Genomic DNA, 19,466 nt, shown 5'->3' on the forward strand with positions numbered 1-19,466 from the left:
CTGGAGGGCCTGGGAAGAGGATTTGTCTATCACAGGAAAGTGGGGCCCTGTCATAGAGAACTTTGATGGGCACACCACAGAGTGGAGAACTGATTCTGAATACCCTGGGAATCCAGGGAAGATTCCCAAGGAGAATGGTGACATAATTTTTTCATCTGTGGCCCTTTGGGAAGACAACCCTGGAGGCAAAATGGATTAGCCAGCCACATGTCAGAGGTGGGAGTTCATTATAATGTAAAATACAGGAAACCTGAACTAGGGCTTTGGAACTGGGAATGAAAGAAATCAGCAGTAAAGAGACAGGAGATATTGGAGAGGTAGGTCTGAAGTCAGAGGTGAAGAGCAAAACGCTGTCCGAGATTCTTTGAATGAGCCACAGTGATGAAAAATAACTCAAAGGGAAGTTAAAAGTTTAGCTGGGACAAAACAAGTAGTGCTTATAAACATTCACAGCCATAGAGAGGTAGTAATGCTTTCTTTAGAGCTCGCAGACTACTTCTTAGTTCAGCTCGAATTTCTCACCTCTTGCCCCAATCCCTAAACTGGATTTGATAAAAACTGTGAAGATTTAGCAGGGGATACTGTTGTAGTTTATCTTATGACAGGGCCGAAAGTAAGCTCATCACACGAGATGAATTGTGTCGAAGCACAGCAGTAGAGGGCTGCCGCTCGCTCAGGCAAAACAGCCCCGTCTGTCCTGCTGTGGCAGCTTTTATTAAAGCATTATCTACGTTTACATTTTAAGACTTGTTTTCTTAACATTTCAGAAATGCCAAAGCAGCAACCTATGTTTTTATTAATTATACAAGCAATAATTGGCTTTCTTGAAAACATGCCGTGCTTCGTCCTTGAGCGCAAAAGCAGCACAAAGTTCCCACCATTATTTTGATTATACTGAAGTAGCACAAGGACATTTCCTTGCGTTCCCACCACTCTGATTATACTGAGGACATCTCATGGATCAGTGCCCAAAGCACTCAATGCTTCTTCGCAGGCTCCCGGTTTGCCGGGGGAGGGCGGGGGGCTCAAAGCATTCAGGACTGTTCACAGCTCTGGCTTATTCGCATGCCCCCAGTTTGCCGGGGAGGGGGGCTCAAAGCAATCAGGACTGTTTGCAGTTCTGGCTTATTCGCCAGCCCCCAGTTTGCTGGGTGGGGGGGGCTCATGGGTCACGTCTCCTTTCCATGTCCTCAGTTATTCCATTACAGGATACTGTCTTTAGAGGCTAGGCTCGAACCAGGACAATAGCTTCTTAACAGCAACTTCTTAACATTTTTGAACTTTGCTTTTCTACATGATGATTAGTTAGATGCAACTCTAGTGTAAATTACAGCATTTATTTGCTCTTATCTTCAAGGAATAATATGCAGCCAGATAAATTGCAGTAATTTGCCACTTTGCAACAACACCAGGCAAGGCACCTGATCATCAGTAGCTACTGGATACTCTTGTGTGTCATGTGTAAGCTGGGCACTGCGCAACCAGTAGTGAGCAAGACCAACATTGTCCCTGCCTTCATTTCTAGTTGAGGAAGATGGGTGTGACAAAACAGGTGTGAGGGGTTCAGACAATGCCTCCATTTACTTCTTAATTTCAAGATTAAAATAAAAGAAACATTCTTGCTATATAATTATGTCCACAAATTCATTCAGAAGAGAGGCTGGTCATCCAGATGGAAAGGAAGCAGAGAGAGCTTCCCAGACGGTGATGCCAAAGCTGAGTCCTGAAAGGTGAGCAGTGTGATTGTAATCTTTCACAATGATAATGTTTTTTTCTATTTTACTTTTGTTTTACTTTTACTAATATATTTTTCTTTATTTTCATTACACATCATTTTAATCATGTATTATATAAGATTGGAATTTTTACATGTTCATGGTGAATCAAATCATTATAGAATGACCATTTGAACCCCAATTAATACTTTTTGTCTTAGTATTTTTAGTCTGATATTAATATAATTGACCTTGCTTTATTTTGATTAGCATGTACCTGGCAAATTTCCTTCCATCCTTTTATTTCAAACGTTTCTGTATCCTTATGATTTGCCAGGTTTGCCATAAACAGCATATGGCTAGACTTGTTAATTTTCATCCAAAATGACAATCTCTGACTTTAACTGGAGAGTTTACCCCATTGACAATTTTTTATTACTGATTATGTAATCAAGTATAAATTTCAAATATGAACTTATTACTACCTTCTTACATTTTTCTTTCTATTTTCCTGCCTTTCCATAAATCTTTTTCTACTTTCTCGACTTCTAAAAGCTGATTTACTTGTTTTTCTTTGTTTTTCTCATTGCCTACCTCATGACTGAAATAGCAGATAGTAAAATGGTACGAATATGAAATTATTCAAAATAATCGGAAATGGTAAAGGGATCAATTTTCCTGCCACATACAATAATGCGGTGAAGATCACCCTGATGTGTGAAACAGGGAGGCACTGGTGTCAAAAGAAACAAGTGTATCCTTCATGGCGCACAGAACAGCGTGTACTCAACTATTGTTTCACTGTAACCATTTGTTTCAAACTTTGGGCTGTACAGCAGCTCGGATATTAAGGGTCTGGAGCAAGTGCAAACACAGTAGTCTCGGGAAGGGGTGGCGCTAAGGTCGATACCGGACCGGAAGTCGCTTTGCTGCCGTTTTTACCTCAGCTGCCTTGAAGCTCTCCTCCGTGTAGCGCCTTCCGGGCGCTGAGGTATCTTGTGAGGGCTTTGAAGACGGAGGGGTGGGTGAGGGTGTCATCGAAGGGGATTTGGGGGTTGATAATGGGTGTCTTTGGAGGCAGTAAGGGGACTTGTTCGAATTTGAGTTGAGCGCTCAGATCATTATTTTCTGTCTTCTTATATTGTCAGCTGAGACCACAGTTGGGTATGTATTGTTTTCGTTAAGCTCTAAGTATTTTCTAATTTCCGTGATTATTATTTTTTTTACCAAGAGTTTAGAAATGCCTTTTCAATTTTCAAAAGTTAAGGCTTTTGTTTCTAACGCGACTTCTCTGTGCCCCGTGTGATGCTTATTCATTGGAAAGTGTTCAGACTTCCTTTAAGACTAAGGCCAGGGTGAGTTTTTATTAATATTGCATCTGTAGCTCGAAACTAGTATGTGTTCTCTGGTTGATAACTGTCTTAACCAAAACGTGTGTATTCTTTGTGTGTGTGCTTGCTCTTTTAATCTTTGAGAGTAATGATTTGCGTGTGTGTGCAAATGCACGCAAAGATTTAAAAACATTTGTATATTTATATATTTTAGCAGGCGTTACTGGGTTCAGGTAGGAGTAGTTTTCAGAATAAAGATTGTCAAATTCTTCTAGGTGAGTGAGTCAGGGCAGACAGCGCACAGCGTGGCACGTGCAAGTGGGGGAGGGGGCAGGGCTTGGCATGGCTCAGCATGTGAGAGGTAAGGCAGAGCAGAGTATGTACAGGAAGTGGGGAGGGGTATATGAGGCTGAGAGTCTGGGAGGCGGGCAGGGCCTGGCAGCGCATGGGACCCACAGGGCTGGGAGCCTTAAGGCAAGACAGAGTGTGTCCAAGAAGGCAGAGTCAGGCATGTGGAGCCTGGAGAGACTAGGCAGACTGGGCGGGACAGAAAGGTGGGCGGAGCATGTCTGAGGGGCTGGGCCGGCTGGGCAGAGGAGGCTTGTCTGGGACCATGGTGTAGGGCAAGCAGGGTAGCAGGTGTGTCCTGGAGGGTGGACAAGGCAGGCTGAGCCCTCTAAGTGTAAGGAGGTGGAGTCTAGCTTTTCTGGGTGGATATGCAGGGCCTTATGAATTCGACTGGGCAAGATGCAGCCAGATGGACTAGCCAAGTGTGTCTGGATAAGGTGGGCAAGCAGGGCCAGGTGGTGCCAGTCATTCCCAGGCAGGCAAGACCTAGTGCATCCAGGCAGGTGCTGTGGGCCCCAGCCACAGTGGCCAGAGGGTGAGGCCAGGAGTGTTGGGGCAGGGTGAGCCCATCCCCACCCACTTAGTGCTGACCCAGAGCCCTCCTTCCATCAGCACAGGAGCGCTACTTATAAACCCTGGTCTCTGGTGAATCTAGGACACAGGGTGGTTGGGGGAATGGAGCTGCTGCGAGGGTCTGCCCGTCAGTTCTTAACTGTGATACTCTCAGAGACTTTGCCATAGTCCCCCTGACAACTGCTCACTCGATCACACCTGCCTCAACTACAGAAGTCTGAGCTGTCCCAGAAGTACCAGGTGGGGGCAATGCCATCGGCAGGAAAGGAGGCCATACACCAGCTGTTGTCTGAAAAGCACCTGCCTCAGTACTGAAGCTTATACCAGGACTTTTATATACGAGATTCTTGACAATCAAAGCCTGATGAGTGTATGGCAGGGCCCCTGCGTGGAAGGGTAAGGACATTGAAGGCAGGGAGGCTCAGCAATGAAGAGAGAGGCGGCACGGAGTGTCCAGAGATCATTTAAGAAACAAATTGGGGAGACCTGTCAGCATTTTTCTCGCCTACAGCCCTGGATGAATGACACTGAGGACTTCCCATTCCTAGATTCTGCACTGCAGAAGCAGGCAATGGATACGAAGAAAAGGAAGAATTTGAAGAAAAAAGTGGAGTGGAAGGTGACAGAAATGGTGGAATGGGGGGCATGGAGGCAGAGGTTGGGGGCAGAATGCAAGGTAGTAGTACAGGGTTAGGGGGCTGACACTGATTCCCCTGCCCCTGCTTTGACCACTCTTGTCTCACAGAAGGAAAAGCAGCAGAAGCTCATGGAAAAGTCAGAAGACCCAGAGCAGTCAGGTGCCGAGCACCCAGCCTCACTGCGGCAGTGCCTGGGGCCTGACTGTGTGCACCCCACCCGGCCAGGCTCCAAGTACTGCTCGGACGACTGTGGCATGAAGCTGGCAGCTGCGTGAGTGCACCTGGAGGTTAAGCAACAGGGAATAAAGTAGGGCATGATCTATGCCAGCTGTAAGTCCATCTACCCCGCTACCTATGTATCCTCCACCATTCGTCCACTCACCCACCTATCCATCCACCCTTACATCCACGGACCCGCTGAACCACCCATCCACATTCCATCCACCAACCCACTCATTCACCCTCAACAGTCACTTACCCACCCAGCTGTCTAGCCATGCACCCAACCATCCACCATCCAAGCACGCATTCACCAACATTCACTCATCTACCATTCATTATCCTAAACATCCACCATTCGGTCACTCATCCATTTCTTCTTATTTTGATGCCCCCACATACGCATTCCATTCTTGCTGTCTCCCCTTCCAGCCGCATCTATGCGATCCTGCCCAAGCGCATCCAGCAGTGGCAGAAGAGCCCTTGCATTGCTGAGGAGCATGGCAAGAAAATGCTCGAGCGCATCCACCGTGAGCAGCAGGACACCCACACCCGCCTGAAGGACTTAGAGTGCCATTTCCATGAACTTGAGGCCATCATTCAGCGTGGCAAGCAGCAGGCTGTGTGCAAAGATGAAGAGGTGAGTGGGAATGGGTGGGGTGGAGCAGAAAGGTGCCTGATATCTTGCCCTGCCGTCCCCACCCTGCACTGCTTTACTGGCCCTTCTACTGTCCTATGCAGAGTGACAAGCATGGCAGGAACAGCGTCAACCTGCAGATCTTCTGTGTCTCCTGCGGGCAACCCATCAATACGCAGGTTGCCCTGCGCCACATGGAGCGCTGCTTCGCCAAGGTTGGAGCATTGGCTGGGGGAAGATGGGGCAAGGGTGTTTTTGGCTGGGTGGGGTCCATGAGGAGGGGGGCAGGTTTGGTGCCCGGGTATTTGTTGTAGAAGACAATACAACACACATCCATGGCTCTACCCATTTGTGCTTTTCTTCCACCCCCAGTAAAGGGGCCAAGATTTGGGCATCAGCCACTGGTGAGGGGGGGACATCGGCTGAGCAGACAGGAGCGTAGGGTCCACAGGGAGCAAATGTGTTGTTTGGGGCTTTTTCATGGGAGGTTACGCAGTGTGTGTCTATAGTTCCTCCCATTTGTACTCTTTTTTCCCCAGTATGAGCGCAAATCGCCCTTCACGTCCATGTACCCCACTCGCATTGAGGGGTGAGTGTGAGTGCTGCTCAGGGTCAAAGGCACGATGTGGACAAGGTCAGGAGCAGGGTGGGCAAGATCAAGGGCAGGATGTGGGTAGGCTCAGAGACAGAGGTGGGCAGATTAGCGGCAGGGTATAGGTGGGGTTGGGGACAAAGTGTGGGCAGGGTTCAGGGTGGGACCAGCCTCCTCCTGACCCTTAGCACCTCACTTTCACCTCTCCCCAGAACCGCAAGGCTCTTCTGTGATGTTTACGACCCACGGAGTAAGAGCTACTGTAAGCGACTCCAGGTGTTATGCCCTGAGCACTCGAAGGACCCCAAGGTGAGACTTTTCTTTCTCTACCTCATCGCCCTCCATTCCTCCCCTTCTCCCTACCTGACCACCTTCCTCTCGTCCTCCAGTGCTTGATTGCCTCCTATTCCTTCTTCCTTCTGCCTGACTGCCTTCATGCCTCCTGACCAATCCCTATGTATCCCCTCCTCCTTTCCTGACCTCCCCTACACCCCCCTCCTCACTGCCCAATCACTTTCTAGTTTTACTTTTCTCCCTGCCTGTTTATTTATTCATAATCTCCTTGCCTGACCCCGCACCCCAACATTTCTCTCTCCCTCTGCCTGACCAGCCTCCGTTCCTCTGCTCCTCACTGCATAACCATTCCCCATTCTTCCCTTCTCCTTGCTTGCTCATCTCCCTTCTTTTCCTAGCCCCTGCCTGACCACCCCACAATCCCCCCTTCCTCCCTGCATGGTTACCCTCAATTCCTCTCTTCTCACTTGCTGACTTCCTTCCATTCTTATTCTCCCTGCCTCACTTCCCCAATCGCCTTCTCACTGCTTGTCATGTCCTAAATCCCTTCTTCTTCCCTGTTTGATCAGCCCCCATCCCTTTCACCCTCCCAGCCTTATTCCTCACCTCCCCCATGCTTTACCAACCCTCATTCATCTACTTCTCCCTGTCAGACCCCCCCTCCATCCTTCCTCTCCGTCCTGTTTGATCTCTTTCTGTTCTTCCGTCCTTCCTGCCTGATCACCTCCATTCCTACATCCCTGCTTAACTTCTTCCTCCATTCTCCATGATTGATCATCCCCCTTTGGCCCCCTCTTCTTTACCTAATCACTGAATTCCTCTCTTCCCCCCGCTAGGTCACCACTCCCCATTCCTCTCCTTCCTTCCTGCCTGCCCTCTGTTCCCCTCTTCCTTGCATCCTGCCTGCCTGATCACCCTCCATTTGCCACCCTTCACGTACCTCATCATCTTTCATTCTTCCCCACAGGTACCGGATGAAGAAGTGTGCGGTTGCCCACTAGTGAAAAACGTCTTTGAGCCCACCGGTAATTTCTGTTGCCTCCCCAAACGCTTGTGCAATCACCACTACTGCTGGGAGAAGCTGAGACGTGCCGAGGTGGACCTAGAGCGCGTGCGCATGGTACGTTACAAGACTGAGTGGGGCCGAGGGGCGGGATGGAATCCTAGAAGCCCCTTCTCATGCTTGCCCCCCACAGTTGCTCAAGCTGGAAGAGCTGGTTGAGCAGGAGCACAAGGTGCGCACAGCCATGAAGAATCGGGCAGGGCTGCTGGCCCTGATGCTTCATCAGACAACCCAGCATGACCCGCTCACCACTGACCTACGCTCCAGAGTAGACAGCTGAGCTCTGCTCAGCTGAGGTCCTGTACTCAACACCCTGTGCAAGGGAGACACTCTACGAATTCCTCACACACCTGTTCCTCTAACATCCTTCTCAGGGCATCTCAGAGTTTCTCTGCGCTTCTCTGTTCCCCATTTAGTCTCCTGTCTCGGTCTACGCCTCCTTGAGGTGGGGTGGTCCTCAAAATCCCCCTCTTTCTGTCCGTTCCTGTATCCTCCGTCTCTTTCTTTCCTGAATCTGGGCCAGGAGATCTGCCCTGCCCTCATCTCCCACCATCCAGAGTTTTGTTTAAAAACTTTAGAACAAGAGATTTTAATATCCTCTGGTGGCCCCTAAGCCGTTCTCTCTGGCCACAAACCCAATTCCGAACCTCCAGTGGTGGTGGGTGACAGTGCAGCTTTACTTGGGGGGTGGGCTACAGTGCACGTTTGGGGGTGCCTGTGATGCCCACTGTGCTCGGTGCATCCTCTTCTGTCAACGGAGATGTGATCTTATGAAGGGAATGCCAGTGACTCTTGTTCTCCTAAGTCCCCCATCCCAGTCCATCAAATATGTAGTTGGCACCTGATCAGTGTCCCTTGACCAACTTCTGTATAATTGTTAATATTCCCCAGGCCAGAGGTGCTGGGGAAACGTTGCAATGGAGGGAATAGGTGAGTGTGGGATAGTCCTCCTTGGTGATTCCACTTTGGGACACTGAGGAGAGTTCAGGGTGTCATAGCAATTATGTCCCTGCCCCCACTCACCTTGTTCCACCCTTTACCATACCACGAGGTCCCGGCCTTTTCTGTCAGCCTTGGCCCCTGCCAGTCCAGTCCTGGTCTATCTGTCTCCCCCACAAACCTGCCCATCCTGTCCTGTCCTCCTCCTCCCACTACCCTGCCCTGGGTCTGCCCTTTCCAGCTGGCTCTGCCCATTTCAAGCCTATAGGGTTGCCGGAAGAGGACTGGGACCTCTGCCACATCTGCCTTTGCCAGCCCCAGCCAGGCCTCCTGTGCCAGTAGAGGTGTGTCAAGCAGTGCTGCCTGTGGGTACTGGTATGTCTCAAATGATGGACTTGAACTACTCTTCCTATTCTTTTTATATTCACGGGCCCCTTAGGGATATTTTCATTAATTTTCACTGTTACATTTTTACCCGGGGACTCACATATTTCACCTAAATGTTTAAGTATGTTGCTCTAGACTTATATCTCATATTCCACGATAACTAGTATATTAGTTCTCTAATGCACTACGTATCTGGTGCAATATCTCCTTTTTTATTACTAGTATTGTATTTTTTTTCTTTTAAACTTCGTCAGAGTTTCCAGGAGCTGAGCCATATAGTCAATTATTAGAAAGGCTTACCTTTTTGTTTTATTTATACTCCCTAAATTTATATTTATGTACTTAAGCTTTTACTATATACTTAAGCTTTATGTACTTAAGCTTTTATTAACTGCCACCTTGATTTTTTTGTTTTGTGTTTCATTTTTCTATGTGTTTGCTTCATTTTGTTCTTTTTCTACCTTCTTGAGTCAAATTCCTAACGGTTATTTTTTGGTTTCCCAGTCTTTTCTTTAATAGTAAAGGATTTGAGACTCTACACTTTTTTCTAAATGTAGCTGTGTCTCATAAACTCTGGTGTGAAAGGTGCAACTTCAGAATTGATTTCTCACTTTGATCCTAGCTATTGAGGAACGTTTCTTAGTTTCTAACTGGTTAAAGTAGTTTGGTTATCTTTTCTTTCTTTCTTTGTAATTATGGTTTTACTGTGATCAGAGAATGTAGCCTGTTGAATCTGAACTTGTAAACATTACTCAAGATTTTCTCTGTGGGCCAGATTACTCAATTGAATTTTGTAAAACTTTCATGGATATAAGAGAAGAAACTATATTCTCGGTTAGGTACAGATTACTCATTAGGACTTTTCAATCTAGTTTGAGGATTAACATTTCTTTACTCTGATTTTTTGTCTTTTTGTCTACTCCATCTGTTATATTATCAAAAGATAGAATAAATGTTATATTTTAAAACAAATTTCTCCTTATAGTTCTGTTTTTGGCAGGTGGGTGGGGGGATCCTAAAGTATGTATCTTTGGCCATTTTTCACAATGCCACTATGTGTTTTCTTTGTTTTGCTTGTTGAGTCCTTTTGACCTTGAATTTACTTTGGTAAGTACATCATCACTGCTGCTTTTATTTTGCTGCCACTAATCTGGTGTGTCTTTGGCTAAACCTTTATTTTGCATTTGTCTCTTTGTTTAAGATATACTTCTTTTAGCTGCATATAAGAGTATTTTTTGCTCTAATCCCACATTTGTGTCTTGAGATTCAGTCCATTTAAATTTGTATAATGATGATAACCTTATTTTTTTGTATTATATTATCCTTATTATCAGTTTTACTACTTCCTAAATATAACTTTCATTCTCTTCTTCTTCCTAACACCTTTATGACATTTCTGTTCAGTTTTGTCCCCCCCCCTTACCTCATTAGTTTGGTAATTTTTATGTTTACTAATTGTCCAGTTATATATTTGGTCCTCTCTAACAGGCATGATTTATGTTTTTTCTATTATTTGATCAGAATATAATTAACCTTTCTTGGTAGAGAAAGATACTCTATCCTCCATATTTGCCTCAGCAAGGTGAACAGTATTATTTCCGGATTTTTCTAGAAACATTTAAACTGCTTTTATGAAGACTATATTTTTCTTAGGTTAAGTCAATTCTGCTTCAAGAAAACTTACTTAACATTTTTATTCAAAGTCCCCCGTCCCTTTATTTGTCATAATTTAACTATAGCTATATGAATGTGTACTTGAGGGTGTGTATTTTACCACAACAGTCATTGCTAACCATTGTCTTGCTCTGTTATTTTGAGATCTATCTTCTGATTTAGTATTCATTTATTTAGAATGCTTCCTTTAGTGTTTTCCTCAAATAGAGTAAATTGGTAGAATAGTGTTCATATTATTTAATGTCTGAAGCTGTTTATTTCTCCATGGTCTATGGGAAGCAACTTCTAAAATGGCTCCCAATGATCCTTGCCTCCTGGTATTCATGGCCTTGTGTCCTTCCCTCCATTTGAGTAACTTGCTTCTAATAAATAGCATACCTTTAACACTGAGGAGATGCCACCTTCGTGATTAGATTACAAGAGATTGTAGCTTCTGTCTTGCTAACAGGCTGTCCCCCTTGTTGGATTTAGTGAACCAACTTGCCATGTTGGGGAGGCCCGTATAGCAGGGAACTGAGGGTGGCCTTTCACCAACAGTCGGTATGAAACTGAGGCTCTCAGTCCAACAGCCCACATGAACTGAATCCTGTAAACAACCATATAAGTGAACTTGGAAGCGGATCCTTCCCCAGTTGAGCCATCAGATGAGGCCCCAAGCCTAGCTGAGACCTTGAATGCAGCCTCATGAGAGACCCTAAAACAGAGGACCAAGCTAAGCTGTGCCCAGATTCCAGACTCATATAAACTATGAGATAATAAATGTGTGCTTTTTTAGGCCACTAAGTTTATGGGGATGTAGAGCCAGGCAATTAGGGACTGGAGGGTCAGTGGCTTTGTGAGGGACTTCTGGAATGAAAGCCATAACATCTTTCAGGAATGGTCAGCGTTTAGCTGCTCCATAAGTCAGTTTTGGAAACTATGCGGGTCAGTAACTTGCAGTCTGGGAAGACGGATGATTGGAAGCCTGCTGGGGGTGTGGCACTGGTGTGCCCGTGTTGGGCATTATTCAAGGTTCCTGTGGTCATCATGGATTAATGGTATGAGGAGCATGGGCCATGCCAGTGACCGGGGGACTTTGAAGTATCCTCTGGCAGTCCCTGTAGTCCAACCATAGGTGGCTTCTGCTGGTCAGTAAATGATGGGCAGCCAGAGGAATCAGGGGCATGGTCCCAGGGATTTGGGACCTCACGTGACCAGAGATCAACTTTCCTGAGTTCGTCAATCACTGGAGGACCTGGTGCACACCTGGTTTTCAGTGTCTAAGAAGTGGGTGGGGAGGGTGAGTTTGAGTTTTCATCTCTGTCAGAAGAGGGAGGACCAGGTAGGTTGCCCTGGACGTGCACTGAAACATGCAGAAGCTCAGTTTATGCACACAAGATGTTGTCTCCCCTCAGCCTGAGCACTTTGAAGACAATGGAAAATAGGAATATTGTTTATTGGGAGCCAACCCTGCATGGGGTTCAGAATCGCAGAGTGACAGGGACTTCCCTGGTGGTCCAGTGGTTAAGACTCCGCGCTCCCAATGTAGGGGGCATGGGTTTGATCCCTGGTTGGGGAAGATCCCACATGCCGCGTGGCACGGCCAAAAAAAAAAAAAAAAAAAAAAAAGAATCGCAGAGTGACTGAGTATGGGCACTTTGGAGTCAGCTGAACTTGGCTTAAGTATTTCCTGGTCCTTCTACTTGCTAGCAGTGTGACCTTGGGCAACCGACTTCACCTCACTGTGCTTCCGCTGCTTCTACTGTCAAATGGTCCAAATGATGATCATTGTCAGGTAGCTGACAAGGTTGCAGTGAAAATTAAATGAGGTACCTGATATTGATCACCAGGGCCTCAGGGCAGAGGCAAGTTCCAGACTTGGTGTCCCTGAGACAGGTCACCATCTTCCTGCTGCATGAGCACCACGTGGCTGGTGTCCCACATCCAGAGCCCTTCCTGTTTCAGTGGAAAATGTGGTGCAGCCGATGGAAGAAAGGTGAGATGGGAGGGTCAGCCCCACAGCCTAGAGGAGGGGGAGGCAGCTCCCTGCAGGGTGTCTGCGAGCGAGGTCTGGGTCGGGGTGACCACCGGCCCCAGTCAGGGAGATGCTACCCCCTGATGCCCCGCACAGGCCCTTCAGTCCTCACTGGCTCTGTGCACATGCTCAGTTGATCCCCACCAGAGCTGCTTTCCCCCAGCACAATACTGTTAAATAAGCTATAGACCTAATTCAAATTTCACCATTTTTGCCACTAGTGTTCTTTTTGTTTCAAGATCTTCTCCAAACTTTGACTGTTCCTCCGTCTATCCTTGTCTTTAATGACCTTGACACTTTTGAAAAGTACAGTTCAGGTATTTTGTAGAATGTCTCTCAACTTAGGTTTGTCTGTTATTTTCTCATGATTAGATTGTGGTTTTGCATTTTAGCAAGAATGCCACAGAAATGTCCTCAGTGCACTTCTTGAGGAGGTACGTGATGTCGATGTTAAACTTGATCATTTGGTTAAGGTAATATCTGCTGGTTTCTCCATTGTAAAGTTTCTATTTTTCGCATTGTACTTAATAAATACCTTGGGGAAGATACTTTGAGACTATGCGAATATTCTGTTGCTATTCAATCTTTTGCCCACTAATTTTAGCATTTATCAGTGGATCTTGCCTACAACAATTATTACCGTGGTGTTTGCCCAATAGTGGTTTTGTATTTCCTTCATTCCTTCTACATTTATTAATTGGGATTATTCTCTAAGAAAGAGCTGTCCCTCCCCTCTCACTTATTTATTGTCTTTTTATTCACTTTTTAATTTATATCAGTATGGACTCATGGATATTTATTTTATTCTCTGGGTTATCCTCCAATACAGTGGCCCCTCCTTATCCGCAGTTTAGTTTTCCACAGTTTCAGTTACCCATGGTCAAATGTGGTCCAAAAATATTAAATGGAAAATTCCAGAAACCAACAATTTATAAGTTTTAAAATTGTGTGCCATTCTGAGTGGTGTGATTAAATCTCCCGCCATCCCGCTTCGTCCTGCCTGGGGCTGTGAATCATCCCTTCATCCAGTGTATCCCACCCGTTTGTTGCAATATAGCAGTGACTGTGTTCAAGTAACCATTATTTTACTTAATAATGGCCCCAAAGTGCAGGAGTAGTGAAGCTGGCAGTTTGGCTATTCTCTACTGTGCCTAACTTATAAATTAAACTTTATCATAGGTATGTATGTGTATAGGGAAAAATAGTATGTATAAGGTTTGGTACAATATGTGGTTTCAGGCATCCATTGGGGATCTTGGAACATATCCCCCATGGATAAGGGGGGAGCTACTGAACTAGCATTATTTATTGTGTTGCTCACATTGTCCCAGCTGTGGCTATTGGGAGCTCCTTCAGGTTGGCTCCTGTGTCCTTTTTTCTAAATAAGTTTAAATAAACTTATAAATAAATAAAGTTTAAAGTTTAAATAAAGTTTAAAGTTTAAATAAACTTTAAAAAACTACAATAGCTTTCGATTTATAGAAAAGTCTCAAAGATAGTTTTCCCTATCGTTAACATCCTACATTGCTATGGTATGTTTGTCACAACTAAGGAACCAACATTGGTACATTACTGTTAACTAAACTACACACTTTATTTGCATTTCTTTGGTTTTAAACTAATGTTTTTTTTTCTGTTGCAGGATCTCATCCAGGACAGCACATTACATTTATTCATCATGTCTCTTTGGCTTCCCCTAGACTGTGAGTTTCTCAAACTTTCCTTGTTTGTGATGACCTTGACAGTTTCTAGGAGTACTGGTCAAGTGATTGATACAACATTCTTCAGTTGGTCTTATCTGACATTTTTCTCATTACCAGACTAGGGTTTGAGATTTTGGGAAGAATACCACAGAAGTGAAGTACCATTCTCATCACTTCATATCAGGGGTACATGCTATCAACCTGACTTATCCCCAATAATGTTAACCTTGATCACTCCCTTGGCAGAGGTTTGCCAGCTTTCTCCACTATAAAGTTACTCCCCACCCCCTTTCTATACTCCAGTCTTAGGAAGCAAGTCACTAAGCACACCCAGGGATGGGGAGAGGATGTTAACCACTACCTCCTGGACGGGGAAATATCTACACACATTATTTGAAATTCTCCAAGTTATCTGTCTCATCTCTCCCATTTATTAATTTATTCAATCATGTATTTATACCGGTATGGACTTATGGATATTCATTTTTATTTCATGGGTTATAATCCAATACTATTGTTTATGTTTTGTTGCTCAGATCTCTAGCTTTGGCCATTAGGAGCTCCTCTGGGTTGGCTTCTGTATCTTTTTGACATGCCCTGCCTTTTTTGAGTACGTTCTTACTTTTTGGCACCACAAGATGTTTCAGGTTCATTTTGTAGTTTCCCTGCTCCAGCCCTGGACTCAAGCACTTCTCCAAGAAGCCCTAACTCCTTTTATTGGAGAATGGTATTGAGAAACAGGATCTGGGCACTAAATGTGCTCACTGACTAGGCAGAACACTCCAGTGTTACCTAGTATATTCTTAGAGCCCAATCAAGAGACAAATCACACAGGAGTTTGAAGAGAGCATGTTTAATATAAGTAATTAACTATAACAGGGAATTGGAGGAATGGGAGATTGGCTACTAAGAGGTAAAGAGCACTCCAAAGAATAGCAAATATAGGGAGTAGCCTTTATCCCTAGTGCTGAGATAAAGCACCTGAGAAAGAGGCCACTCCCCATCTCTCCACCCCGGCTTAGAATTTGATCTAATTGGAAAGGGCACGACCAAGACCCATTGGATGGCAGAGAAGTTTGCTGAGCTGGTTGGCAGGGCTTGATGGAAGTCTGCCCTCTGGGATGACGGGGGAAGACGTTTATGGGATGTGCCACATGCTTATGGCCGCTGGGTGCTACTGTCCACCTAGGGATGCACTGCAGAAGCCATGGGTGCTGCAGGAACTTGGTGAGAGCAGCACACCAGAGTTAGGAAGAGAAGTCTCTTCCTCCTCCAGTGTCTTTCTATGCCCTCTACTGATAACTGAAATACTTAGGCTAATTTCTTTCCTTTCCCATCCTCTTCAGTGCCGTTATACTATTCATTTTTAATATAGGTATGTTCATTTGTTAGTGTATATGTCATTTAGGGTTCACCCCACATTGTAGTTAATTTTAATTTTTTTGGAGGATGTGAAACAGTATGGTTTCATGAATCAAAGCTACACAAAAAGGTATATTCAGAGAAGCGTCACTTATCTCCTTGTCCCTACTATCCTGTCCCTTTCCCACCTATCCCATGTAGGTAAGTGAGCTCTTTAGTTTCAAGTGTATCCTCCTGTATTTCTTTTGCAAGGACATGTATGTCTTCTTATATCCCCTTCTTTCTAGACACTCTTTAAAGCTTCACTTTTTTCATTTAACAGTATGAAATCATTCCATATCCATTCATAGTCTTCCTTTTGTTGGAGATCTTTAAGATGGATTTCTAGATGTAGGATTGCTGCCTCAAGAGGTAAGAACAAATGTAGTTTAGTTAGATATTACCCAATTCCTCGCCAGAAGGATCAAACCAGTTTGTGTTCCCAACAGAAATATACTAGAGTGCTTTTTTCCCCACAGCCTCACCAACATAACATATTGTCACACTTTTAATTTTTACCAGTCTGATAGATGAGACATGGCATCTTGGTGTTATTTTAATGTGCATTTTGCTAATTGTAAGTAAGTTTGAGCTTTAAAAATATATTTGGTGGCCATCGTACATCTCTTTTTCTTTTTGTGAATTACCTATTCATGTCTTCCCATTTTTTAAATTTGTTTTGTATTAAAGTATAGTTGATTCACAATGTTGTGTTAATTTCTGCTGTTCAGCAGTGATTCAGTTATACATATACATACATTCTTTTTAAAATATTTTTTCCCTTGTTTATCCATTCCATATATAATAGCTTGCATATGCTAACCCCAGCGTCCCACTCCATCCCTCCCCCACCCTCCATCCCCCTTGGAAACCACAAGTCTGTTTTCTACATCTGTGAGTCTGTTTCTGTTTCGTAGATGCATTTGTGTCATGTTTTAGATTTCATATATAAGTGATATCATATGGTGTTTGTCTTTCTCTTTCTGACTTACTGCACTTAGTATGATAATCTCTAGTTGCATCCCTGTTGCTGAAAATGGCATTATCTCATTCTTTTTGATGGCTGAGTAGTATTCCATTGTATATATGTACCACATCTTCTTTATCCATTCATCTGTCAATGGACATTTAGGTTGCTCCCACATTTTTAAAATGAGGTTTTTAGGCCCATGTTTCTCAATTTTTAAGAGTTCTTTATATCAGGGATCAGCAAACTAGAACCCATAGGCCAAATCTGGCCCACCACCAGTTTTTATAAATAAAGTTTTATTGAAACACAGCCACACTCATTTGTTTACATATTGTCTATGCTGCTTTCACACTACCCCTGCAGAGTTGGTAGTGTAGATTGAGTCAATTCTTTTCGTTCTTTTTTTTTAAGAATTTACCAAGTGTAATAAATTAGAGGTGAAGTCACAACAAAAGAATTTATGGCGTCCAAAAAAATTCACAAGTAGAAGTTTCCTTCTATCAACTTCTCAGAGTCCCATGAGCTCTCCCCTGACCTCTGAAAGATGAGTTTTACCAAAATCTGGTTTACACTGAACTTTTCAGGTATATATGATCTGAAGAGAAAGAAGTATCTGAAAAGAACCTGCCTGGTGCTCCTTCCTTGTTGCAGCCCTTCTTTGTGTAAGTGATCAGAATCAGGTCCAAGTGACACAGAACCAAGCATGACATATCACACCAAACACCATTTCCTGTCCAACCAATTCTCATCTCTCTCCAGTAATGAAGAGGTGGACGTTCTTCTTGGACTGCAGCATCTGTGCAGCCCGCTCGACCCCGACCACAGCAGCCAACCTCTGGGCATCGTACTTGGAGTAGAGGACAGTGCAGGTCCAGGCAGCTTCCTCTCCTCTGGTGGTGGCTTGCAGCATGTTACAGACTTCACTGTAGAAGTGGGGATATGTTGGCAGTTCATAGAAAATCAGGTTCCTGATGCCTTTTATTGTGTATCTTTTGTAGAAATGGAAGTGCTCTGTGAGGAGCAGGAACTGCTTCTCTCCTTGAAGGAAGAAGTGTCTGGCCCTGGAGACACCAGACTTCTGGGCACACTCGCAGATATGAGTGAAGTTCAGTTCCTCCTTCTTGAAGTAATTTCGGAGACGCACAAAGTCCAAGTAGGAGGGGACATAGATAAGCGTGTGAGACATGACTGCGTCACGATACTGAGGCAAAATCTTGTTGACGAAAAAGTTAAACCTGGCATCAATCACTGAAGCTAGGTTTTCAGCTTCCATCCTCTGGAAGACACGTGGGAGCTGCACCAGGACATGACTGATGCAGCCTGTCATCGGGACGTTCCTCACAGCCACCTGGCCTTGCCCATGGACGCAGTATTTGATGAACACAGAGTTGATCTGGGCATCCTGCAGGGCCCCAGACAGCAGCGTCTGACGATAGTACTTGGACCAATTATTGAGGCTCCACATGCGCACTCGAGAAAAGTCCACCCCATGTGAGTCCAAGGGCAGTAGGTCCATGTGGTTCATCAAATGCAAGACATGCTCCCAGTTCTGCATCAGGTAAATGTCAGCTTGATCAATGATGAGAAGCTCAATAGAAGACAGAAAGTCAAAATCTCTCTTCTTCTCTCCTTCTCCACCAATGATGGTCCTCAAGCCCAGAGGGGAGGCAATGAGGATGTCTGACGAATAGAAGGGGGCATAAAGTCGGATGCTTCTCTGCAGTATTGCCACTCCAGTCCTGAACTGGTCATCGATGTTGCCGACAAATACAGCTTCATAATCCTCAGGGCTCTTCAGGTTGGGTGGTCTCTCCTCGGAATCTGAGCCATACTCTCCATTAAACCTCTTTTTGTTGCCTACAATTATTTTCTTCTTGCTGTCGCCCTCAAGAAGACTGATGAAGAGCTGTACCACCCGCAAAGCAGTTTCCTGGAATGGCACCACTATCAGCACCTTGGGCCTCGTTAGCCCTTGGTCCCTGAAGTCATCATCATCACCCACCCCAAGTTTCTGGCTTCGGCACCTGCTGTTGTTGGTAAGCACCTGGGCATTGGCTTTGTGGGCGTGATTTATCACATGCAGGCAGTACACGTGGCGGATCTCTTCCCCATTCTTCAGGGCAGTCCTTTCTGGGTAGAACAGGTCCTGGTAAGAATTCATAATTAAGAAGAGCTCTTTCTGGAGGGGTGTGAAGGGCCTACTTGAATTTGGGGGACCAGAGAGGAACTGGCTGTTGGTCTTGATCCAGGTGGATTCCAGAGGCTTCTGGAGATGAAGTGACTTTAAGTCAATGTCCTTTGGGGGTTTAAAGGTTTCCGGTTTCCAACTGTTGAAACCTGGATGAAAAGACAAGCTGGCCCAGGATGGGCTATTTTAGCTGGTGGGTAGTTTTGGGATTTGTGGCAACAGCCTGGATTTCTTTTTCTTTCAGTTCTTTGTTTACATGTTGTGCAAATGGATCTTGTAATGCTTTCAGAGAACAGTTGCCTTCTCTTTCCTCTTCGAGAAAGTTGGTTTCTAGGCTGAAGAGTGACTCATGTTTTGCATCTGTAAACTCCTCTGGGGATTCCTCTGATGTGCCAGGTGGCCCGTGCCCATCTTTTCCCTTAGGGTCAGCAGGTAAGGCCGCATTCTTCTGCATGTCAGTAGACGCTACTGCCGTCTCTTCCTCCACACTGATGTCACTATCGCCATCTTCAAGATTCATTTCTGTCTCATCTATAACACTGTCTTCTTCTTCCTCTTCCTCCTCCTCATCTTCCTTGGAAACATCCTTTAATGTGGCAAGTAGTCTGTTGTAACCAGAAACTTGTTCTGGTTCACTCTCTGCTTCACTTTCAGAACTTGAAGTATCTAAACTCTCTGACAGTTGACAAGTCTGTGGTTTTGCTTCCTTTCTGGAAACCCTTGGAAGGTGGAAAACAGAAGTTCAATGTTTTGAAATAAAAGATTTGGTAAAGCTGTCTT

At 44.9% G+C, this 19,466-nt stretch overlaps 3 protein-coding genes across 24 annotated transcripts in view; 2 read left to right on the top strand and 1 right to left on the bottom strand.

The window, feature by feature from the left end:
* The window catches only part of LOC307179888 (CXXC-type zinc finger protein 1-like), a 26,831-nt gene extending 16,902 nt beyond the window's left edge, over positions 1-9,929 (top strand). Inside the window, exons 2-11 of one of the 17 annotated variants that reach the window (XM_079909630.1) lie at positions 1,358-2,706; positions 2,864-2,879; positions 4,479-4,586; positions 4,713-4,876; positions 5,257-5,464; positions 5,566-5,676; positions 6,001-6,050; positions 6,266-6,362; positions 7,315-7,467; positions 7,544-9,929. In XM_079909630.1, coding sequence (XP_079765756.1) covers positions 4,485-4,586; positions 4,713-4,876; positions 5,257-5,464; positions 5,566-5,676; positions 6,001-6,050; positions 6,266-6,362; positions 7,315-7,467; positions 7,544-7,690 — 1,032 coding nt within the window. In that variant the 5' untranslated portion in view covers positions 1,358-2,706; positions 2,864-2,879; positions 4,479-4,484 and the 3' untranslated portion in view covers positions 7,691-9,929. The other 16 variants (XM_079909618.1, XM_079909629.1, XM_079909619.1 and 13 more) reach the window with 16 other exon arrangements.
* The window catches only part of LOC307180561 (U3 small nucleolar RNA-associated protein 25 homolog), a gene marked incomplete at its 5' end in the record, with an annotated part of 40,340 nt that overhangs the window by 17,954 nt on the left and 2,920 nt on the right, over positions 1-19,466 (bottom strand). The window contains 2 exons of the mRNA XM_079910947.1: positions 17,123-18,867; positions 19,034-19,405. Of these exons, the coding sequence (XP_079767073.1) occupies positions 17,244-18,867; positions 19,034-19,405 (1,996 nt within the window). The 3' untranslated portion in view covers positions 17,123-17,243. The remainder of the gene's footprint in view (positions 1-17,122; positions 18,868-19,033; positions 19,406-19,466) is intronic.
* The window catches only part of LOC307179886 (CXXC-type zinc finger protein 1-like), a 28,160-nt gene continuing 27,089 nt past the window's right edge, over positions 18,396-19,466 (top strand). For 4 of the 6 annotated variants that reach the window (XM_079909607.1, XM_079909611.1, XM_079909612.1 and 1 more), the window contains exon 1: positions 18,738-19,118. The gene's annotated coding sequence lies outside the window, so the exon portion shown is untranslated. Of the gene's footprint in view, positions 18,535-18,737; positions 19,119-19,466 lie in introns of those variants that run through there. The other 2 variants (XM_079909609.1, XM_079909610.1) reach the window with 2 other exon arrangements.

This window comes from Stenella coeruleoalba, assembly GCF_951394435.1.
Source record: "Stenella coeruleoalba genome assembly, chromosome: X".
In the NCBI taxonomy this organism is placed as follows: Eukaryota; Metazoa; Chordata; class Mammalia; order Artiodactyla; family Delphinidae; genus Stenella; species Stenella coeruleoalba.